This window comes from Pipistrellus hanaki (genome assembly GCF_964339955.1).
Source record: "Pipistrellus hanaki genome assembly, chromosome: 15".
NCBI classification, from domain to species: Eukaryota; Metazoa; Chordata; class Mammalia; order Chiroptera; family Vespertilionidae; genus Pipistrellus; species Pipistrellus hanaki.
This window is the reverse complement of record NC_140517.1, coordinates 15,005,693-15,031,201: the sequence shown is the minus strand read 5'-3', so window position 1 is coordinate 15,031,201 and position 25,509 is coordinate 15,005,693. Positions and strand designations below refer to the sequence as shown.

At 41.5% G+C, this 25,509-nt stretch overlaps 1 protein-coding gene across 2 annotated transcripts in view; it reads right to left on the bottom strand.

Annotated features, from left to right (window-relative positions):
- HYDIN (HYDIN axonemal central pair apparatus protein) overlaps positions 1-25,509 on the bottom strand; it is a 326,576-nt gene that overhangs the window by 233,398 nt on the left and 67,669 nt on the right. For both annotated transcript variants that reach the window (XM_084906677.1, XM_084906678.1), the window contains exons 5-8: positions 21,036-21,155; positions 16,566-16,700; positions 8,683-8,882; positions 39-163 (exon numbers count right to left, since the gene is read on the bottom strand). In XM_084906677.1, the coding sequence (XP_084762803.1) occupies positions 39-163; positions 8,683-8,882; positions 16,566-16,700; positions 21,036-21,155 (580 nt within the window). The remainder of the gene's footprint in view (positions 1-38; positions 164-8,682; positions 8,883-16,565; positions 16,701-21,035; positions 21,156-25,509) is intronic.

Genomic DNA, 25,509 nt, shown 5'->3' with positions numbered 1-25,509 from the left:
CTTAACAGGCGGCACTTGGAATAAAAGATAATGCTTACCTGTGTCGTAATACACAATCAGCCGTTTGCAGTGATTGCCCACGGTCTGTGGCTCGAAATCCACTTCCAGTTGCATGGACTCTCCCACAGTAAGAGTTCCAACAGACGGCTCCACAGAGAACGGCCTGCAACACACGAGACGCACCATCAGCACACGCTCCTGACTGTGTGAGGGGCGAAGGGGCAAGAGCCCTCGATCTGTCCGTGGTTCAGTCCCGACACTGTAGCTCAGTGCTGAGGAAGTAACTCTCCCCCCTGATGTGAAAGAACTTCGGTTTTAATGTTAACACAATCAGCACATTTAAGAGAACATGAAATGATGCGATAACCTTCTTCTTTGTGTCCTTGCCATTAGGCAATTCCTTTAACGTTCATGGAGAGAATCGGTAAGGGACAGATTTACAACATGTATGCAAATAATGTAATCTGTAAAAAAACACACACACACACAAAAAAAAAACTGTACCTTCAAAGGGATAAAAATCAAGCTTTATGAGAGTTAAGAGAAAAGGGGCCTTCATAATGGAAAACAATATCAGAGTCCCCAAAGGCAAGTGATGACACAATCACATTTGAGGGCAGAGTAACAAAGGGTCTAGTTAAAAGGGCAGGGAGGAGGGATCGAGGGAAACTAGGAGATTATTAACAGTAGAGCTGTTTCCCCCTCTGGGCCCAAAGAGCCAAGGAGAAAGACTGGTTTTTAAAACCCACAAGAGTTCTAAGAGAACTCGACCTGATGAGGAGCAAAGAGCTTTAGTCAAGAGAGACAGCCAGCCCCTCTTCAGAGGGAAGACACGGCAGAGGGGAGCAGTGTCCTGACCTCGCACCCTCCTGTCAGATGGCCTGCGGGGCTCCTGAGGCCTGAGCCCAACCAGAGGCCAGAGACCGGGAGCCCGGTGACCTGGGCCTTACAGGCCAGCCTCCTGGGCGAGGGCAAGCTGGGGAAGGGTGGGGAGCATTGGAAAAGGCAGACTGGGACAGGTTCTGTGTCTTCAAAATGTGGGCACGTAGACACTAGGGGAGGTAGGGTGGATTTGGAAGCAGTTTCGGTTAATCGCCCTGCATCTGGTCACGAAGTGCCTTAAATAATTTACAGAGTCCTCCCTCCCAAATCCGAAACCCAGCCCACTTCGTTACTTTCACGCTCCGCTTCACTTCTTCCAACTGCTGGCTTTTCGAAGTGAAGGCACTGCGCAATGTCTGGCAGGCTTAGCTATTTCTGATTATTTACTTATATCACAACTGACCCTGAAACCCTCCCTTCGATACTGAGCTTAATTTCAGAACACCTAAGCCAGGGGTCCTCAAACTTTTTAAAGTGGGGGCCAGATCACGGTCCCTCAGAGAGCTGGAGGGCCGGACTATATGAACTACTAATTCCTACTGTAACACCTTGGCTGCGCTCACTGCCCAAAAAACCTGGCGGGCAGGATCAGACTCCCCTGGGGGCTGCATGTGGCCTGCGGGCAGTAGTTTGAAGACCCCTGAAAGCTTTCTCTATGAGGGTGCAGAGCTGGTGGCCAAGGGAGCACCCGGTGGTACCTGAGATTATTACTGTAGGACCTCTGGTGCTTCCTCCCTCAGGCAATTGTTTCCTTTCTCTGATGTTCTCCATCTGAATCTCCCTCTCCTTTCTTTACTTTTCCGCGTTATTATTAGTCCTTTTACCATTCCTGCAACACAGTCCTCAATAAACCCCAGACATTGCTGTACAGGCATGATGGTGCAGTGGTTATGGACCTCGAGTCAATGGAATAAGTTCAAAACCTAGCTCTGCCATGACCTTGGGCAGGTCATTGAACCTCATCTATGAAATGAAGGTAATGAGAGCACCTACTCCACAGAACTCTATGAAGTAGTGAGGAATACAGGGGTTGATATGACTAAAGAGCTTAGAATAATGTCTGGCACATGGGAAGTGCTTTAAAAAAAAAAGTGTTTATCATTATTTTTGTTGTTGCTATTTTTATTTTTATCCCCCTCACTGGCAGCCCCTCCATGGAAGATGAGTCTGGGGATGATCTTGGGTATCCAGATGAGTACAAATTTTTGTAATTCTCCTCTCAATGTGTTACACTGCTCTAGAGATTTTACAAAAAAAAACCACATGCAGGTCATAGCACATCAACCTCTTGTTCAATCACCTCAGTGGTCCTCCCAACCTATGTCATAAAGTTCAAAGTCCTAGGCATTTGCGGTCCCACACAATCTGTTCCCAAGCAGCTTTTGCATTCTCATTATACACAGACATCTGTCCAAATGTCCCACACACCTGTCACATTCCAAGTCAGGTTGGGGCGGGATGGCATGGGAGGACTTTGGTCTCTTCACCCATAACCTCCCCTGGCACTGCCACCTCCTCTCCCTCCCAGCCAGCCTGTGCCCCCTACACAGACATTCCCCACACCTCCAAAGGCACTCAGCACAGCCCAGACTCAACATCGCTCCTTACACAGAATCTTCCCCAATTCTGCCTCTTGTTAATAACGCCTCCTTCCTCTCAGAGGCGATAACTTTCTTTACTTTCTCTTACTTCAGTTCACCTTGTACTATACTGACTTTTCATACCTGCTTCTCTCAAAAGCTAGAGACTCTTGTGATGAAAGGAAAGGAAAAGCAAACAAAATCTCATGAGCACATACTCTATGCTGGGTACTACAATGGCTCTTTACATATGTTAATTCCTCCAATCCTCAGAAACACCTTGAGAAAGTACGTATTGTTATTGGCATTTTCAACTTGAGAAAACAAATGCTCCACAAAGGCAGGCAACTGTCCCGAAGTTACCCAGTGGGGCAGTGGTGGAGGTTGAATGAAAGCATGCCTTCAAGTTCTTTCTTGTTTACCCAAGCCACCTTGTTAGATTCACCTTGGTGTCTCTCACCACGCCAGGCACAGCTCTTTCTTCACAGGAGCCTCTCAAGAGAGGCTGTCAGATGCAATCACAGCCCACTTTTGGAGGGAAATAAAAATATCTGCAATCATAAATTAGTGATTATCACATCCTAGTGGAATAGAAGAGGAGCTGACTTTCGGTATCTCAAGAATTTCTGCTTCATGTGAGACGAAGTTGAATCTCACAGTCTCGAAAGTTCCTTCCTTCCTTCCTTATGGCCCCAGCAAGAATCCAAAATGTTGAGAACTGGCCCCAGTTTCCTGGTTAGGGAACAAACATGATCTACTGTAATGTTTTCTTCTATCGTTGCCTCCCTAGTTCCTAATTTTTTTTCTTCCTACCCTGAAATGAAATTGCTTTCATTTTCTTTTCAAATATTTCTTGGTAGCAAAAGGACAGTTTCTGAAACGAACTGGGTAGTGTTACATTGCAGAGCCTAAGCTAATTTTCTATGAGAAAAATAGAAGTGCCCTTCTCTAGAACTCCAGCAATCCACATGCCATTGAGAGGTAACAGATACTTTGCTGTTGTGCTAATGGTTGGGTTTATATTACACTAAATTTCTTCAGGACCTAGACAATCACCTGGGATAGCCACTGCCACTTAGCGCTGCCTAAGCGCTCTCCATAAATCAGACGGTAATTGGGGAGAGCGTGTTAAGTTCTGGTGCTTAAGCCTTGTCTCTGGTTTAATTATTTATTTATTTATTTTACTTCATTTTACTAAAAGCAGACAGGCTGAACAGGCTAGAAACTATCGGAAAACGCTCTTACAAAGAGCTGAAAGTACTGCTCCTCGGGGTATAAGGCTGGCTCTCTCTACTAAAGCGTTTGGTTTTGATATCACATCCTCATTAATCCCAAAGACTTGATGAGGGAGGGAACTCGGGTTTGTGAAAAAATCATGAGAAATCACAAGAAAGATGTTAAGGGACTTTTGAAAGATTTTTGTTCAATCTACTGCAAACTGCTCTTAAGGACTAAAACTGTTCCATCCGGATGACTCAATGCTTTAACAGAACACTAACTACTGGCTCTATTTTATTAAGTATCAAATAAAATATTGGCACTTTTTCTTCAGATAAGCTTTTTATTAACTGATTCCCAACTTGAGGTTTTTAGATTTTTGAAATGGCTTCCTAATCCTTTCCTCTTCACCTCCCAGGACTGATCCTACTTAAATCATCCAAGTCATTCTGGCACCTACTCGAGGGTTAGGTCAAATTTGTAATAAAGTTGAAGAGTAATTGTTTATGTCCTTTGTATATTTTACAGCAAGTGCGGCTCCTTCTATCCATATAAAGAACACTGTGCTTGTTTTTATAATACTTGGAGCGTACTGCAGCTTTGCCTTTGTGATGTATTGTCAGTTAGGCAGCCTATAAACATTGACCGGGCACTTGTTTACTTTAGATACTTGGTTAACTGCTGGGGACACCACTGAAGTTAGATAACAGCCCTTGCATTTGAGAAGCTCATATTCTAATAGCAGCAACAGACATATAAAGTTACTTTTCTTTTTTATAATTTATAGGAACATGACCATTGATGAACGTAAACACTAATTAAATCATTATTTCAATGAAACAAATATGATGTTTTCATACTTCCTGTGAGATATTATTTCTAACTGCATATTGGCTCTAAAAGTAGTAAAGACCTGGAAGAGATGCTGGGTTTTTGACTGACTCCAAATGCTCAAACCATATCCACTGCTCTGCCATGTCTACTGACAACCGTATTCACTGAATTAGTGGTCCCCAGCCCAGTCCGGGCAGCACAGCCACCTGTGTGCCTTTCAGAATGGACACCTGCTGGGGGTGTCTACCAGAGATTCTGATTCAACACCATGCAGCCACAAATCCAACCACCGTCTATGTCATTGTAACCATCAGGGTTCTCGGCTGTAAACAAGCTCTGACTAACAAGCAGAAAAGGGATTTATGGGGAGGATTTGAAGCTGCTCACAGAGTTGACAGCATGGTTGGAAAACGTGCTTTCTGTGGAACGAACATAAAGCTATTATTTTATGCAAAGTCTAAGCAGGAAAACAAAAACATTTGCAGGCAGGGGATTTAATTGAGAGTCTTGGTTCCACCGAAGATGGGAATGATGAGAAGCCCAATTTAAGACAGTGAGATAGATGAGGGGTTAGCAACAACAGCCACTTCCACCCGGGGCTGGAGACAAAAGATGAGGAGGGAGTGTGACCACGTCCTGGGGGCCTGGCAGAAGTTGGAGCCCATGGCCGGCTTGTCTGAAGGGCTAGACCCACAGGGAAAATGCATTTGCTTGCTGGGGACTCTGCTGAAGCTAGAGAGGGAGGAGGAGATATGCCCTGGCTTCTTCCTACCCTCTAATCCCCTTCTAGTGCCCCCAACTGGTCAAACCCAGCAGGTATCCAGCTGACTCAGGAAGCGAGGGGGACTAACACAGCCTGAAGGTGACACGGGATTGTTGGGAAAGGGTGAGGAATGGACCTGCAGGTACAGAAGCCCAGAACTGGGCCATGTTTGTTCTAATCCAGGCTTTGCTATTGACTTACTGGGGGAATTTAGATAAACCATTTATTTCCCTTCTCAGACCTTACTTCCTTCATCTGTAAAATAGGAATGTTGGACTATAGCTGCTAATGTCTTTATGATTCCCAGCTAGTCCTTAAGTTGGCTCGCCATTTTACCTTAGAAGCATTTCTATTCAAGGGGGAGATGATTCACATTCATAGCTATGGATAAACATGCTTGAGATACTTTCTTGCAACTTCATACTATTCAATCTGTGAAGTGATTTTGTCCACTTTACGGAACGCGATATGTAAAGAAATGGTCATTTACATGTAGCTGGGAAGATTCAGCCTAGCAGCCCAGGAGGATGTCAGAAGACACTGATTTTCACAAGAACTCTTCCTTCACCTTTGACGGTGGATTTACCTGAAGAAGATCAGGATGCAGAAAGCTAGAAAGAGTGTCTCTCTTACTCTAACGATGAAAAAAAAAAAAAGGATAAATAGCAAAATCCCAAGTTTTCTTGAACCATTCAGAGAGCTGAGGTTGCAGGGCACAGAAGTGGCAGGAAACCTAAAAATGGGCCATCTCCAGCCCCCAAGAGAGATGGGGTGCCTGCAGGCTGTTCCACCTATGATAAACAGAGGTTCCCACACGCAGAAGAAACAGTGAGAGAGGATGGAGTAGAAGAGACGTTTGAAGAGATCATGACTGAGATCCTCCAAAATAAAAAAGACCCAGGAAGCTCAGAGAACCTCATGCAAAATTGAAACTAAAACTAAGCAAAAGCTAAATAAATTCCTTAAAAATAAAACACAAAACCCACACCTAGACACATCATATTCAAAGTGCTGAAAAAAACAAATACAGGAGTAGGCAAAAGTAGGTTTATAGCTGTGTGTACACAAAATACAGTTTATTCTCATGTTATTAGTTATTTGTAAATCATGGGACTATGTACTTATATCACACCCATAAACCCACTTTTGCCCACCTGTATAAGAAAAAAATAAATCTTGAAAGCAGCCCAAGTAAAAGACATAGAGGAAAAAGATAAGAGTTATAAGCAGACTTCTCATGAGAAAAATATTAGCCAACAGACCATAAAGTGACATCTCTCGAGTACTAAATAAAATATGTGTATCTATTACTGTCAACTCAGAGTTCTATAATGTAGAGAAAATACCTATCAAAAATGAAGGAAAAATACTTTTTATTAAATAGATAAAAACGGAGAGAATTTCCAGTAGACCTACGCTACAAAGAAATATTAAAAATAGTGTTTCCTCCAGGAGACATACAATCCCAGGCAGAAACTCAGATCTGCGTGAAATGGTTCAGAGACAGTGATGCTCCTGGGACACGTGGAAGAATAAACACAGATTCCTTTCCTGGGGATGTGCCTTCACCCTGCATTACCTCAGCCCTGGTACCTATAATATAGCAGACCGGGCAACTTGAAAACTCTTTTATCAGGAATACCTAGAAAAGACTGGATAAAATGTAACTTGTGTAAATATGTGGCTGAGCATGCAAACAATTAAGGCAAACCCACAGGATTCAAAACCGAAGAAGAAACTAAGTATGAGAGCTGTAAGCCACTGAGCTAATGCTGGGTCTGTCCTGGGTTCCCAGCAACCTGGAAGCCTGGGTTTTAACAGCCTGCCTTGATATGGTCAAGTCAGGGAACTTATAACAAAACCCCCACATAAAACCAAGAAACCTGAAACCATTCTCCACAAGGAAAAAATGTCCATCTTGGCTTTGAGAGAAAGGAACAAAATTTATCTAGGGATTCATAACTTTGGACATGTGTCTTATGCAGGTTTGGGGGTTGAATTCACACTATCAGTCCACGAACCCCCAAGTCAAATAATCAGCAAATAATCACCAATAGTCTATACAATCTAACCTTTATGACCCAGGCAGAAGCAAATGCTAACCCTTTCTGAAGAGATGTATCCTTAAAACAGCCAAGGCTTCCACAGATAAAGCCCTTCAGAAAATGAGCTCACAAATCCAGATCAATATACATACTTTTTTAAGTCATAGAAAAAACTTGACCCTCTGTTTCCTATCCTCCCAAGCTGGTCACTCTTATCACGGCCCTGTTTTGAAGTTTCATAACAATTTTTCTTTCCCATCTTATAAGAGAGTTCCTTGCAGGCAAGGATCGTCTCATTGCCCCATGGTGTCTACTACCCTGTAGCTACTTCTCAAATTATCAGATGAAACTCTAACGCCTTCACTTAACTAGCTACGTGCTCTTGAGAAAGTTATACAACCTCTCTACTGCTCTGTTTTCTCATCTTCAAAGACTGCAGGAAGGAGCAGGTTGAGTTCCTCTCACACATCTCCTCACTCTGAACTCTCCTTCTACCTTCTTCTTCTATTTTAAAGACCCTTGTGATTATATCGGCCCAACCCAATAACCCAGGATAGCTTTCCCATTTTAAGGTCAGCTGATTAGCAACCTTAATTACATCTGCAACCCTAACCCCCCCTTTGACATATAACATTATACATTCACAGATTCTGGGATTAGAATATGGGCATATTTGAGGAGCCATTATTTTGCCCACTGCACTAGCTGTAGCTCGTTTGAAGAAACAAACACTATTATATACCACTTGCTGTGTACCAACAGTTAACATTTATTAAGTCATTGATTCCTCACAACAACCCTTTTAGAAGGCTACTATAATTTTTCCTACTTTTCAGAGGAGAAAACTGAGCACCATGGTCCAAGGAATATGGATGGCCCCGAGGAACTGGAAAAGGCAAAGAAATGGATTCTGCCCTCAAGCCTTCAGATAAGAACCCAGCCCTGCTGACCCTTTGATTTAGTCCTGTGAGGCTTCTGACCGACTGAAATGCCAGAGAATAAGTTTGTGTTGTTTTAAGCCTCTAAGTTGGTGGTAATTTGTTATAATGGCAATAGAGGAAATAGTTACAGCCAGTTATAAAATTCTTAAACAAATGTTTATTAATAGATTCCCACAGACCATTCTCCATGCCAAGTAGAAAGGCTCTCATCCAGCATTTCAGAAAACCCTCCATACCCAAACAGGTAACCTTGAAATTCGGTTTCCTCTGGGGATGAAGAGGAAGTCTTCCCCATATCCATGAGATCTCCCAGCCTTGCAACAAGCAGTTCCCATCCCAACTGCTATTCTATCAAATGACTTACGCTGACCGAATGTGGCTATCATTGAATCAAAAACAAGAGCCATAGGAATGCATACTTGTAAGTGGTGATGTGAAACATAGCATCTCTGTTGCCGATGTTCCGGACCAGCAGGATCCTCTGAGTGCTGTATTTGACAGGGCACGTGGAGAAATTCAGCTTGTCGGGAAAGTCTAGGATGGCTCGGGCGCCTCTGGCTTTGATGGGTACGATGAACTTTTCTCTTTCAGTAACACAGGTCAGCATATGGGCGTAATCCTACAGGAGAAGGTACAACCATTACGCGTGGACACACCAACATGATCAAGATAACTGGGCAAGAAATATGGCCAGATGCCAGGCATCCATCAAAAATTTAATATATTCTATGAAACTGTCTCAAGACACTTATAGTTGTACTTTCGTTAAGATGCTCCTTTCTGACAGAACAGTTCAGTCGTTAAAACCTACAAGCTTACGTTTCTTGTGTTTCTCAGATGTTAGGGAGGTAGGGCGGGGGGTGGTTGAGGCACATTTTCATTTAGATCAGAGGAAGTCCACACCAGTTCCCTCACATCCTCCTTCTAAATTTGCCTAGTCATCCTTCTAACATGTGTTAGATTGATGGCCCCAGTTGGTTTCTAGATGGCAATGCCAGGCTTGAAAATTATGTTACCCAGACATATGGAAGCACAAATTACATTAAGCATATTTGACCCTAGAAAAACCCCACTGAAGCCAACAAGGAAACGGTCTTGTCTGATTACATCAGAATCCTAAAGAGGTAAGTGCCATTCTTCACTGTTCCTTAGGAGATCAAACCTAGCAGGCAAAGGTTTTGTTGGGAATCAGAAGCTGGAAAGCTCCTGGCACGTATGGAGACTTAACATTTACAGAGGCATTGAGAGAAAGAACAAAAGCTACTGCTCAACCCAGGATGAGAGGCGATCCAAAGTGATGTGTCCTATCTTATTCTATATTTACATATTCTCTGCCTCCCTCTGTAAGAAACTGGGAACAGTTTAGGAAACTAATTGAAACAAGGCTGAATCCGGTTTGGCTCAATGAATAGAGCGTCGGTCTGCGGACTGAAAGGTCCCAGGTTCGATTCCAGTCAAGGGCATGTACATTGGTTGTGGGCACATCCCCGGTAGGGGGTGTGCAGGAGGCAGCTGATCAATGTCTCTCTCTCATTGATATTTCTAGCTCTCTATCCCTCTCCGTTCCTCTCTGTAAAAAAAATCAATAAAATATATTTTTTTTTTAAAAGAGTTGAAATATGCACAAGGGTGTTTTCAACCCTTTTCATATGTCCAAATGAGGAAGATTTGAAGTTTGGTTGGAATTACACAGGAGTGAGCAAAAAAAGTAGGTTTGAATTCAACCACCTCAGGAGGCAGTGGGGCTAACACTGCAGGTCACTGAAATTCAGGTTTCTTTACTGATTTTTTTTAAAAAAAACAAAACAAAACATGTTTTTATTGATTTTAGAGAGAGGTTGGGAGAGAGATAGAGAGATAGAAACATCAATGAGAGAGAAACATCAATCGGCTGCCTCCCTCATGCCCCCTACTGGGATTGAGTCCCAAACCAGGCATGTGATCTGACCAGGAATCTAACCATGACCTCTTGGTTCATGGGTCAACGCCCAACCACTGCTCAATGGCAATATTGGCTGGGCAGTTAACTGATATTCAAAACTACAAGAATCCTATATAGTAAAAGGCTAATATACAAATTGTTCCCTCAATGGGGAGTTTGACCAGGGGTGGCCCCACCCCCAGTTGCCCCCCACCAACCCAGATTGGGGCGGGCCAGCCGGACCCCACCCATGCACGAATTCATGCACTGGGCCTCTAGTGTATAAATGATGAAGGCTGGCAACTTGAGCATTTATTAGATTGTACCTAAGTGCACTGTGCCATTGTGATATTTTTTGAGTTAATAAAGCTATTGTAACAATCATAACCTGCATGTCTTTTTTCCATACAAACTGTAAACCTACTTTTGCCCACCGCTGTTGTATTTTTTTCATAATCAATTCATACATTCATAAAAGATTATGAAGATATTCTTTAAACAGCTCCTTAATAATGTATTCGAATCTCCAGAGTTCTATATTTAATATGGCTATATTAGATTATGTAATATACAATTTATATTACTATACTGGCCTAGAATTAATTCCGGTGTTATGACAGGGGAGTCTTTGTTAGCCTGCAAGCTAAGCAATTACTTCAGCTGATGTACTCCCTTCTGCTGTGTTTAGATGCAGAGCAATGAGCTCCGGCCCCTCTACTACAGGAGACTTAGCCATAATTTACTTTATATCCTAAAATTTTATCCTGTGTGCCCTCCAGATGAAACTTCCAATCCATTTTTTTTTTTTTTTTTTTTTTTTTTTTTTTTTTTTGTCTGTTAGCCTTTCTTCCAACATGCCTTTCCTCTTAACTTTAAAACACCGGCAGTAGGATATGAAAATGGCAGGTGTGGCTTTCTGAGAAGTGAAAAGAATGAATTTTGAGTTTTTATTAACTCCGTGAGAGAGAGCAAACCTGGAGATAATTCTGTCCTTTCAGTGCTCAGGCAAAGGCCTCTCAAGGCTGAATTCAAGGTTGGGCGCGGCCAGTGGCTAAGCCCCCACAATCCTCTTCCTGCCTTTCCCCCACTCCTAAACCATTGCTTTTAGGTGTGATGGTGGTGTTGTGGCTGTGTTAACTTTTTATAGGTCCTGATCTTTTAGAATCAGAGAATGAAGTATTTACAGGTGAAATAATATGATGGATGGGGCTGGCTTCAAATCCTCTGGGGCAGGGAACGGGATCGATGAAGTGAGATTGGTCACTCACTGATAACCTGAAAATCTAGGGGATAATAGTTCACTCTACCTACCATTCTCTCTACTTTGTACAAATGAGTGAAAGCTTCTGTAACAAAAAATATATATATATTTTTTAACTAGATGCCCAGTGCACAGGTGGGATCCAGCCAGCCCGCCCAGATGGGGCCTATTGGACCAGGCTGGCCACAAGGGAGGGGACCCATGTGTGTTTGGCTGGATGGCCCCATCCCCTGGTTGAACTCCAGGTTCAAGTCCCCGTTGAGGGGACAATTTGCATATTAGCCTTTTATTATGTAGGATACTTTCAGATGGCTCCCTATCCTAGATTGCATTATTCCTAAGATCCTTACTCTCTGCAGCCTTGTCTCCTACACTCTTCCAGCAGCGTACTCTGCTCCAGCCACATGCCTTCTCACACCTCCTGAGCCTGTTGCCCAGCATGTTTCAGGGCAAGGCCTTTGAACCTGCCCTCTCCCAGACACATATCTTATGTGCACGGCTTGATTTAGTTTTCTGTTCAAATGTTACCTCATCAGACGAGTCTTCCCTGATCCTCCTGTTGAAAGGAAACAGGACCCTCTCATCACTCTTTCTTCTCTATCAGGTCAACACCTGATATTAAATTATATGCGTGTTTGTGTATTCGTTGTGGAGCACAAGCTCCAGAAAGGCCCAAGCTTGTTCTGTTCTCCTAGGATCCCAGCTCACAGAACTGGGCCTGGCACAGTGAGTGAAAGAATATTACTCACTTTTTAATATATTTTTTTTTATTTCAGAGAGGAAAGGGAGATTGGAGGAGGGGGGCAGACAGAAATACCAATGATGAGAGAGAATCATTGATCGGCTGCCTCCTGCATGTCCCCTACTGCGGATCAAGCCCACAACCCAGGCATGTGCCCTTGACCAGAATCAAACCCAGGACCCTTCAGTCCCCAGGCCAATGCTCCATCCACTGAGCCAAACCAGCTAGGGCAATATTACTCATTTTTAATATCTTTATTTGGGTATTAAAGTATCAAGAGTTCTTCATTAAGAGATTTCCCAGCATCATCATATTAGCCTTATTATAAAATGATACTGATCAAGTCCAGAAAGCTAAAAAAGTAGTGATTTGACTCAAGATGACATGAAACAAAATGGTGAGAAGCAATCCTCTTATATAAGACTCTCAGACATCTTCCTCCTGACTGAAATGACAAGAAAGTTAACATCTAATATGCTCATGGCACAAAAAGATATTAGAGCCCTTTTTTTATAAGCTTTTGCTTCTATCATCGGTAGGCCATTCTCAAGTTGAGAACACATCTTTATATTTTCTTGGCATGAACTTATACTTACCTGTCTCACTTGATGAATATTTACGGTGTGTCAGGCACTGGGCTAGGCACTGGGGTTACAGGGGTGACCCAGACAGAACTAGAGAGGGCCAATTACAGGCAGAAAGAACACAAAATCCTTACCTTTTTTTTTTGCCAACATTGTTGATTGTGGAAAACTTTATGATATCTAAACTCTAATTCGAAATGCTGGCAATAAATTTCATTATTGCCATTTTAGATAACATTAAACATGTTAACATTTTTTTTATTTTTCTTGCGCCATCATTTTTTTAAGTTTCATAGTAACATATCAGTAAAACTGTTTTGACAATAAATTAGATATTTTGTTAAAACATGACAATAAAATTGCATCCCTTCACATTTTATTCACTGTAGCCATCTCCCTATGATAACACTGTAGTAAACAGATGCTTCCTGAAGCCCAAGGAAGTACCCACTTTTGCTTTACTACAAAAGCCTATTATTTTTCAAACACCTTTTAATAGTAAATATGCAAATTTAAGAGGTCAGAAAAATGCCAGGCTCCAGGATTTTGTAGTATTATGAAAGCATTGACTATTCTATTTCAATGACATGTACACTAGGATTATTAGATTAATAACATAGCCAATCCTTATTTTAAAGTCTGTGTGAGAAGAGATAAGGAAAGCTGAAGTAAATTTGCTGCACCTGTTATCTGGGTAGTTGGCATTCTTAACAAGTTCAATCCCTAGGAGGCCAGATTAATAGATGACGGGGGGGGGGGGGGGGGGGGGGGGGGGCGGGCGGGGGGGGCGGGATGTGAATTGCATTATCATCTCTGACATGCTAATATTCACGGGTGCTGGAAATCCGATTGAAAGGGGACTGGCCTATTAAGTTATGGCATGCTGCAATTTACATATCTCACCCTCCAGATGTGAGGAGGGTAAATGAGAACGGAGTGTGCTCAGATCGGCAGGGGATAAGGAGGGAAAAATACATATCTGTGTTGGCTATCAATGTGGCCAACTGAAGGAAAAAAAAAATGACACAGTGAAAAGATGAACTTGGATTTTTCCTAAAATAAACCTGGCTCCGGTTAGTCCTCGGCTGCATCCTGGAGCAGCACTAAGACAGCATGACCAACCCCAGCGGGTCGTTCTGTACATGGCCTTGCTGGCTTCCCAACAGCCCGAGTGGAAATGAAGGTGCCCAGGGACTGGAAACTCTGCTGATGGTGCATGTGTAACAGGATCTTTGCAGAGAAGAGTAAAGGAGCGGTAACAGCAAGAGCTTCTCCACACACACACACACACACACACACTATCAGTCTTAGTCAGCAAAAGGAGAAATCACTATGTCCTTAGAAAAACAAATTCTGTAAATCATATTATAGCTTCGAGCCCATATCCAAACAAAATCTTAATGTACTCAAAATCAAATAATTGCATTTCTCTAGGGAGCCATTATTCTCACTTTATGCCTCTGCATACACGCTTGTAGCCTCGGATAGCTTTCAAAGGCTTAGAAGAAGAAGCAGTTAAAACAGGGGTTTCCCAGCAAACACGCAATGTTGGTGAAATGGGATGATAAAAGGTAATAAAAAACCTGGGAGTAAAAATAAGCAGCCACAAAATATAGCTAAGTAGTAATCCTCAATGGAATGTTAGCATTCCATATTTATAAGGTAAATACAAACATACCTAAAATACATTTCCATTATATATTTGCTGTATAGACAAACAGTAATAAAAACTCTCTTTTCTTTAAGGTTTTGACTAGGGAAAACTTAAATCATATACAAAGACTAGTAGAACACATCCCACGTTCCCATCACCAGATTCAACAATTACTAATATTCTGCCACTCTGGCTTTCTCTATACCTCAATCCATTTTCCCTTCTATTATTATTATTATTCTATGTCTATATAGTTTCAAGGTAAAGTTTGGATATATTGGAAAGCATAAATATTAAATGTGCAATTCTGACAAATGAGTTTATCCACGCAACCCACACACCTATCACGATCTAGAACACTCCACCTCCTCAGAAAGGTCCATGTGTCCTTTGCTCAGGCAGGCTACCTGCAGGGAGAACAATGCTTATCCAACAGAAGACATATTTCCTCCAGCACAGAAAAAAAAAAAAAATTAAGGAAAGCCTACTCTTCTGGTCCAGCGAGCTTTCTATTTCAAGATGCACAAAGGCTTTGTAATCGGCTTAAGCTCCTCGGCTTCCTACAGAAATGTCAGGGTGGGAATTTGACACCCAAACTAAATTCAGGTGCTGTTCTCTTATCGGTTACTATTCAGACAGAGAGCCTCAAGGAAAAACAAGGACTTCAATCGCGCTTCACAAAGGGCATTACTTCTGGAGCTATTTATCTTCTCGTTTATTTCAACAGTACCCCAAACAAAAATGCCAGGCCCGCAAGCACAACCCGAGAAATAGTGATATTACAAATTGGCAAAATAAGCCACCCAGAGTTATTTATTATAATGGCATTTCTAACCACTCGCTACAGAGATACATACTTGGCAGATCACATTTTTAAATGCTCCATCCCTGCTCCCCAGAAAAGTAGGAACAATAGCAATAAACCAAGAATACTGGAAATGACATGGACAGCAGCTAGTAAGTATTAGTGATGGAAAAGCAAGGGTTCAAATCTAGTACTCTCGGACCCCATTATGCTCTTTTGATTCCAACCATAATGGCATGTCACGAACACCATTAACATTATATATTACCTGATATTTTGTCATGCCTACTTAAACCTTGATTTTTGTCCTAACTCCTTTGATCATGCAGGTAAAACCCGTAAGTCCCCACTTTGGTCCATAGAGAGGAAAATTCAACCCACAATGTTGTGCTCTTGGAGAAGGGTTAAGGAGGAAGCCTCCTCTCTCAGTTCCCCTTAGCTGGTCCTTCCTTCTGGGAGGAACTGGAGTTTCTCCAAGCGAGGAGAGCCTAAGAACGGGTTAGATTCCCCACAGCTCCAGGGTACTAAGGGGAAATGGCCTCTTTTGAATTCAGGCTCTTTCCATCCTGCCTGTGTACACATGCTCTGAGCTCTAGCTTCTCCACTCATGCTTGGATGAAGCTATGGGTGAGGTCAGCCCCTCACCAAGGTCCAGTTATCTAGCAATCCCTTACCAGGCAAACAGGAGGTAGTCCCTTCTAGGCCTCAGGTCTGGCCTCATTAATTAGACTGATACTGTGATCAATATTTGGATCTTAGGTCTCTTTCCTAAACTAGTTCGAATCTGGGGAGGAAGAATGTAAGAGCCAGAGTCTTTGTCTTTGTCTTAGCTCACCGCACCTGGACCCCACCTCTTCCTTTTTGGTATCCCTCTAACTGTACAGTCAAATATAAGTATGCTGAGGTAGGTGCTGGGGAGGAGAGGAGAGGGGAGAGGGGGGTCATTTAGAAGGATTACCCTTCGTTACATCCTGGCTACTTACAGCTCATATAAGCCCTCAACACTCCTTGACAATTGTAACCTCGTTCCCAGTGGAATGCCATCCCCTCCTCTCACCCCATCTTATCACTCCTCTCATCGCCACCCACCACCAAGAGCAACACCCACCACCACCACTACCTATACCATCAACAACAGCAATATCAACAACACAACTACCACCACCAAACCAATATCACGACCACCACCACCACAACCAATACAGCTAATACCCCTACTAACACCACCAACACCAACACCAACAACACCAACACCGACCACCACTTCCTTCATGTTCAGAACTGCAAACCGCCAGTGAAAGCATGCAACCAATTTCTTGCCAGCACTGCCGTTACCTTGTTCTCCTCTGGAGTGAAGAGGATCCGGAATATGGACGGCACTCCCGGAGCCACTTTGTGGCCAATGTCTTTGGGACTGATCACTTTAAAGTACGGCGAGCTTTCCTCCACGACTTTCACCATCCTTGGAATCTGCAGAAAAAATACAGAGCGACGACTGTGCGTGTGAAGGTGCAGAAGGGAAGGTGCAGGCCTCGTAGTTAAACAAGACATCTCCATCTACTGCCCACCAGCCATGCGACCTTGGTCAGGCCTGAGCTTCAGTTTCATCGATTGTAATAGGAGACAACGGGCCCCACCTCCATCCCAGTGTCTTACACAAAGTAAGCACTCTATGCCAGCGTTTTTCAACCGCTATTCCGCGGCACACTAGTGTGCCGTAGGTGCAGACAAGACAAGAACTTTATAATTTTTCACTATTTTGTTTACTTAATATTTCATAATAAAGTAATTATAAAATACTTTCTTTGTGTTTATTTGATTCCTATTCAAGAGAATTACTTTATATATAGTCAATATAGGCACAGAGTTAAATTTTTTAACATTTTCTAATGGTGGTGTGCCTCGTGATTTTTTTCATGAAACAAGTGTGCCTTTGCCCAAAAAAGGTTGAAAAACACTGCTCTATGCATTTTAAGTTTCATGAACATTATTATTACTCGTTTTATTGTTATTTTAAGGCTTTGTTCATTTTAAAATTTAAATGTGACCATCTTAAATTAATTAATTAATTAACTAATTAATTAATTAAATTAAAGTGACCATCTTCAGAGACTAACTGCTAAGACCGCACTCACACAGCGGAGTTGAGCTGGATTTCCCAACATCTGAGAATCGCTCTTGGAGAAGAAACCACACTTGCTGTGCTCCCGCTGTGGCCATCACTGCACCCGAGGTGCCACTGAGTCCTCCCAGTAAGCTCTGAGCTTCATTCTGACTCCCACTCTACAGATGAAGAACCAGACACTTGCCCCATTGCCACAGCTTCACCGAGCCATGGTGTTCAAGTCAAATCCCAGCCTGACCCTGCCTTCCTCTCTCTGAGATTGTACTAAGCAAACACCACTGTAAAGCAAGAACAAAAAAAAAACACACAACAGTATAATGTCCCCAAGGCCAGTCTCCAAATAGCTTCCAACAGTTTTATTCTTTTAAAGTCTTATTTCTCTGCCCTGCTGGCCTTGCCGAGAGGAGGAGCTCTATCTCAGTTAGCCCAAGAGATAAAGGAAAGGCAGTTATGAGGAGAATGAGGGTGGTCAGGGGTGGAGGTTCTAGGGACACAAGGAAAGGGAGACAGGATTGTGTTTTTTTAAAGACTAAAATGGGCATCAGGAAAGTTAACTATAGTCAAGTCTGACCCAGATGCCTCAGGGGTAAAAGAAAGGAAAAAGATCTCCCACCACCTCTCAAAGCTGTCACCAGATGGGGAAGGGGAGAATAAATGCAAAGAGAATTCAGACAGGTTAAGACCAGAGAGTGAATAGATAAGGAAGAGATGTGTGCAAACTCGATAAGCATAGAAATAGCTTTGCTGTAAGGGAATAAATGTACCATGACATTTATGATGTGTTGAGTGATACTGTGTAAGCTTGCTGGAACTACTTTAATAATAGCATAACTGTGAACTAAAAACTAAGAAGGAAAACTACAGCAACACTAATATCAATATAATAATAATAAAAGTAATAATGATATAGTGCTTACTACATGACAAGCACTGAACTGCATACACTCATTATCTCATTTACTATTCCAAACAACTTATTGAGATGGGTGTTATTATTAACCCCATGGCCCAGGACAGGGAGGACAGTTGAGGGCTACCCGGCTGGTAGGGGAGGGCAGTTAGGGGTGACCAGGCTGGCAGGGGAAGGCAATTAGGGGTCACTGAGCCAGCAGGGGAGGGCAGTTGGGAGCGACCAGGCTGGTAGAGGAGGGCAGTTGTGGGGGATCAGGCCTGCAGGGGAGGGCACTTAGAGGTGACCAGGCTGTCAAGGGAGGGTAGTCAGGGGTGACAAGGCCTGCAAGGGAGCAGTAATAATGGTATAGTGCAGCAGTTCTCAACCTGTGGGTCGAACCACTAGCAGGGTCACCTAAGAACATCGGTAAACACAGATATTTACATTATGATTCATAACAGTAGCAAAATTACAGTTATGAAATAGCAACAAAAATAATTTTATGGTTGGGGGTCACCACAACATGTGGAACTGTACTAAAGTGTCGAGGCATTAGAAAGATTGAGAACCACTGGTATAGTGCTTACTACGTGATAAGTACTGAACTGCATAGGGCAGCTAGGGGCGACCAAGCTGGCAGGGGAGGGCAGTTAGGGGCAATCAGGCCAGCAAGGAAGCAGTTAGGCATCAATCAGGCTGGCAGGGGAGTGATTAGAGTGTGATCAGGCTGGCAAACAGAAGGAGTTAAGGGCAATCAGGTGAGCAGTTGGGAGCCAGCAGTCCTTGATTGTGAGAGGGATGTCAGACTGCCTTCAAGGGGTCCCAGATTCGAGAGGGTGCAGGCTGGGCTGAGGGATACACCCTCCTCCCTCTATCCCCATGCACGAATTTTGTGTACCAGGCCTCTAGTCTAATATAAGGAAGGGCCCTGGGAGCAACTCACCCAAAAACAAGCCTGCCAAGCCAAGAGAAATCTGTCTGCTTATTGCTGGCTGAATTTCCCTAGACGAGAACTATCCTTTCACGGGGTCCAACCCTCTAGCAACATCTTACCAAGAGTTCTCAGGTTATCCATGAGAATGGAGTGACTTTTGGCAATAAAACTTACACATGCCCTTTATCTTTGACCTATCCATATAAAGCAATAGGCAACCCTTTCTTGTTTAGGGCCAGGGAAGAGTGGCCCAAACTACCCTTTACACTAGCTCCTCTCTGCCTTTCAAAGTCTAAGAAAACTCAAGCAAAAGTAAAATAAATAAATAAATAAATAAATAAATAAATAAATAAATAAATATAAAAAAATTAAAAAAAAAAAAAGTAATGTAGAAAGGGAAAAATAGAACTGGAAGTGAGATTCTAAATTATTTGGCAGCCCTATAGGGAAAGAGAGAGTCCTAAAGTCATTGCAATATATCTCTTCTTAAGGAACATAATCCTGAACGCCTGGATTCTTTTTCTTCTCTATGCCTACACTTAGCTTCTAATCCTTGAACTTCCCTTGCTAACATTCCTGCAGCAAAAAAACAAATATGCCATTTTCTCCAGAGTCTGGCTTTGCTGTGATCTTTGAAGTATCACTGATTCATTTAATGAGCTACTGTGACGTATATAACTGCAAGTCTTCCCGTTTGCCTTGGTTTCTTGCATAGCCTTTACTTATCTTCCCTTGGTCAGGAGAACGCCCTTGGTGAGTGGGAATTTGCCTCCACATTCTTAGATTCTATAAATATTTTTACTTGTCTTTTACACCTAAACTTTAGCATCTCTCAGATGCCTTTCCTCCCTATCTGATTATCTTTCATACTTACTTGCGCTTTATATTGAAAGGGAGGGCAGTTGGGGATGATCAGGCCTGCAGGGGAGGACAGTCAAGGAAATCTTCAGGCATTTAATACCTTTTCTTTAAATAAATCCTAATTTATCTCTGAAGAAAAAGGCATAGGATGGGGACGAAATCCTCAGCTGCAACCCCAAAGTGACAAGGTATAAACAGTGAGAGAAGCTGCCCAAAGCTATCTGTAAACAAATATCTAAAGGCTTCTTAGGTAGAAAAAAGGAGAAAGGAAGGGGGGAAAGGGATATCTATTTTTTTTTTTAATTAAAAGAAAATAGAGCCGAAACCAGTTCGGCTCAGTGGATAGAGCGTCAGCTTGAGGACTGAAAGGTCCCAGGTTCGATTCTGGTCAAGGGCATGTAATGTACCCTGTTAAGGGCACATCCCCAGTAGGGGGATGTGCAAGAGGCAGCTGATCGATGTTTCTCTCTCGTCGATGTTTCTAACTCTCTATCCCTCTCTCTTCCTCTCTGTAAAAAATCAATAAAATATATTTTTAAAAAGAAAATAGAATTTGTAGACTATAAAAGCATTGGCTGAACGACTGCAATTCAGATGAGTTTACACCTTCAATTAGGGATTGGAGGCTCTAAAGCAAAGTATTTAAGCATGAGTAGTAATCACCCTGTCTTAAATGAAAGCCTCTCCCACTGGACATATGTGAGAACTTCATGACATTCATCTAGCCAATCCTTCACTCAACAAAACGTTAGTGCACATGTCGGTAGCTTTCGGTTTGCTGGGCACTACCCAGGGATTGAACATACATATAACCACAAACTAACTGAGTCTTGGCTTCATTAACACTACAGTCAAAGGGCATGTTTTCATTTATTGTATTTTCCTAGGTCTATCAGATTAAAGAACTTATCGAAGATCCTATGTGATCCCAATTTAATTTGCTCCTTCGTATGTATTCATGAATGATACAGCCATCGCACTGAACGTACTCACCTTGTCATTGTTCCTCAAAACCAGTGGAACTTCATAGACTTCACAGGGAGTGTAGTTCTGAAATACAATTTCTGATGGAAAGGGCTGGAATAATGCCTGGTCCAGGTCAATTTCTGAAAACTTCAGTTGGAAAAGTAAATTAATCATAGTCACACAATGCAAAAATGACTAACAACAAAAGAAACACTCAAAAAGGGGTAGTTACCATAAACAATAATTGGTATAATTGTTAAGGTTATTTCATCAACTTCTTTAATACAAAAAAGCAAGTTTGGTCCTCTTTAAAAAAAAAAAAAATAGAGGCTAGCTTCCTAATTTCAGCTCAGAGGAGGCGTAGGTACAACTTTCCCTGGTTGTCCAAAATCCAGGTTCGTCTGACACCAGTCGCCTCCAACGTGCTGCCAAAATTCAGCCCCAATGAGTTCAAAGTCACATATCTGAGTTGCACCAGTGGGGAAGAGAGTGCCAGGTCAGCCCTGGTTCCCAAGAGAGTTCCCCTGGGCCTGACCACAAAAATATTTGCTAACAAAATCCCCAAAGCAGTAGGTGATTGGAAGGGTCTGAGGATTACAATGAAACTGACCATTCGGAACAGACAGGCCAAGAGGGAGGTAGTACCTTTTACATCTGCCCTGATCATCAAAGCCCTCAAAGCACCTCCAAGAGACAGAGAGAAGCAAAAGACATTAAGTACAGAGGAAAGCGATGAGACTGGCAACATTGCCAGATAGATGCCGCACTGATCTTTAGCTAGAGAACTCTCTGGAACCATTGAAGAGATCCTGAGGACTGCCGAGACTGTGGGCTGCAATGCTGATGGCTGGCACCCACATGACATTATAGATGACATCAACAGTGAGGCAATGCAAGGCTGCCTGGCTAGTTAAGAACTACAGCAGAAAATACTTAAATTAAAGATCATTTATAAATAAATAACAAAGACTAATTAGAACACTAATCCAAAACTTCCATTTCTGGTAGTGATGAATAAGGTAATTTGAACCAATTCCACTATGAGAATAATAAAAAAAGTGTTATGTCAGCAAATACCTCTTTGGAGGCACTAAAGAACTAAAAAGATGGTATAATCTAATATTGAAACTATGAATTACCTCCAACTAATAGCCTGTATACTATCCAACAAGTTCCGAGTACTGCCATATTTCCTTAAAATTTCAGAATATTCCATGATGCCCTGCAATCTCATGGCTGTACCCTGAGGCACGTTGAAACACAGTTTGAAAACCAAAAATGTAAGCATCCACTTCAGTAATTTAGAAAATCAACAGCAAACATCTATAATAATAAAAGTGAAATATGCAAATTGACCAAATGGTTGAACAGTGGAACGACCATCAGGACAACCTTCTGGACAAAGCCAGGGCTGCGAGGGCCAAGCCTCTTGCATGAATTAGTTAAAAAATAAAACCCAAACAAAAAAAAGTGATATAACAAAAACAACAGCAAAAATTAATGAAATGGGAAGTAACTATACTATATAACAACAAAGCCAAAAGTTGTAATTAAAAACACTAATAAAATTAATAAAATACCCAGTGAATCTGATTAAAAAAATAAGACAAAGAGCTCCTTAAATAATGAAAATAGGAACATTACTACAGAACCTAAACCAAGGAAGATAGCAAATGGATATTATGTCAATAAATGTGAAAAGTTAGATAAAAAAAAAGTAAAAATTCCTAGAAAAATACAATTTATCAAAATTAGCACAAGACAAAATAGAAAGTTGAAACAGTTCTATGCCTATTAGAGGTAGTGAATTTGTAAGGATAAGCCTTTCATAAAGAAAATTCTGGCCCTAATAACTTTACAAGCAAATTCTAGCAAACATTTAAAGAAGATATGACTCAAATACTATAAAATTCTACCAAAGAAAAGAAAAACAAAAATTAAGTATCTCCCAACTCAATTGATTATGTTAACATAACTGTCATAAACCTAAAAAAGACATTAGGAAAAGGGAAAAATTATAGGTCAATGTTACTCATGAGCCATAAATTCAAAAAAAAGAAACAAAACATTAGCAAACTAAAACCCACTAAAGGAATAATACATCAATGACTGCATTGGGTTTATCTCAGAAATCCAACATTCAAAACTGATTAAAAAAAAAAAAAAGAAACAAAATTGTCATTTTCCCCAGAAGGAAAAAAAACCCCTGTTTATTTAGAAAATTCAAAATAACCACCTAGATAAAACTATTGGAATTAATAAGTGATTTAGCAATGTCACTGAGTATAAGATCAACATACAAAAAAATAAATAATTATACTTATATGTACTATCTATGAACATTTAAGAAATAAATTTATAAATAATACCATTTAAAGTAGCATCCCAAAACATAAAATGCATAGGAATATACATAAAATGCAATAAAAGATGTACAAGACCTTTATCCAAAAAAACTAAAATATCACTAAGAAGAATTTTTAAAGACCTACATAAAATATAAGAATATATATCTTGTTTATGAATTGAAAGACTCAATACTTTAAGAATGTCAAATACTCCCCATATTGATTTAAAAATCCATGCAATCCAATAAAAAATTCCCGGTAAATTTTTCTTTGAAATTAAAAAGGTGATTATAAAATTTATCTGGAAAAGCAAAAGATACCTCAGTTGTAGGTTCCCCAGGCCTGGTAGAGGCCAGTGCAGGAGGTGACCAATGAACTTGTATGCAAATAAGAATAGTTCATGGACACAAACAATTGATGCTAAAGATCTGAGGTGGGGAAGGGGTGGACTGGAGAGGGTCAAAGGGGGAAAAAGGGGACATATATGATACTTTCAACAATAAAGAATTAAAAAATAAATAAAATAAAAATAATGAGTTTTAAGAGAAATACACATACATAAAACTCAAAGTAAGGGACAAAGAAGATAACCTGGTATATATAATTATAATGAAATGAAAATGACAGAAAGTTAAAAATGGATTAGAGGGGACATAGAAGATATAGAAGGGCAGGCAAAGAAGATCCAACAGGATCATAATTGATATTCCTAAAGAAAGGAACCCAAAATGGCATGAACAAGAAAACTTTCTGGAAATAAAGGTACAACCTAATAAAATTATTGGACATTAAATAAAAATAAATAATCTTTGGGCATACAACCTAAAAGATTAAAATATATCTTTTATCTTGGGGAAAATCAAGCTGGCTTTGTACCTTTACATGCCAATATTTAAAGCCAAAAGGTTGTGAGGAAAATGCCTGCAAAGCTCTTATGGAAAAAAATATGTGATCCAAGAATTTTATACCTAAAAAAACTGCAGTCCAGTATAAAGGCCATAGGCAAATATTATCAAATATATAAAATCAGGGAATCATTTCCATAAGCTCTTCTTGAAGAAATTAGTAGAGGATGACTGTCATCCAACTAAGAGAAAAATGAAAACTCCTGAAAATAAAATAAAAATAACCAGCCAGGTTGAGAAAAGAAAGATGAGATGTAGTATACTTATTTCCTCATTCTTCATAGCAGGAGTCACATTAAAACACACACAAAAGCAGTATACACAGAAAAATACACAGTCTGGTCTTAGTTATGCTATGAGAAAGGAGCAAATAGCCCTTAATTAGGATAAATTAGCTTTGGGAAAAGCCATGTTCCCTGCCCTCAAAGTTAGAGTGTGGTTATGGGGAAGAGAATAAATAATAATTAAAGCTAGCAGGGCTGAGAGGAAGAGCAAATTTTTATGTAGATCCTTGACGGGAGAGGCAATGGTAATCTAGCAAGAGTAAAAGAGCCTCAGGGACGCATTCATCATGTGGGAAATAAGTCTGAAAAACTCTCAGGGAGAGCGAGGAACCCTCCGAGAGGAGGTTGATCCCCAGCAGTTCAACTGATGGAAGTTCGTACCATAATTTCTACACAAAAAGTGAAGCATATAATTCAAGAAGTTAATTAAAAAGTAAGAAAGACTTCATTTTACTAGTATAATAATATGCTCCTAAAGCCTAGACTATCTGGTTTATATTAGAATACTAGAGGCTTGGTGCATGAATTCGTGCACAGTCTGGGTCCTTCTGGGTGGCCTGCAGGGATCTGGTCAGAACCCACAATCCAAGGCTGCGTGCAGCTCTTACCTGCTGCTCCTGCTCATCCCGGCCCCACTGTGCCTGCCACAATTGATCAGGAGAGGCTTGTCAGCCATGAGCTCTGCGTCTGGTGCCTCCCCAAGGGGAGTGGCCTGTGGGATCCGGCTGAAAACAGCACTCCGACATCCCCCAAGGGGTCATGGATTGCTAGAGGGCATAGGCCAGACTGAGGGACCCCGGTGGGCCAGGGAGGGATCTTGGCAGGGCTCCAGGGCATGTCTGGCCCATTTTGCTCAGTCCCAACTGGCCAGACCCCAGCAGCAAGCTAACCTACCAGTCAGAGCATCTGCCCCCTGGTGGTCAGTGCACGTCATAGCAATCAGTCATTTCTCTAATAGGGTCAA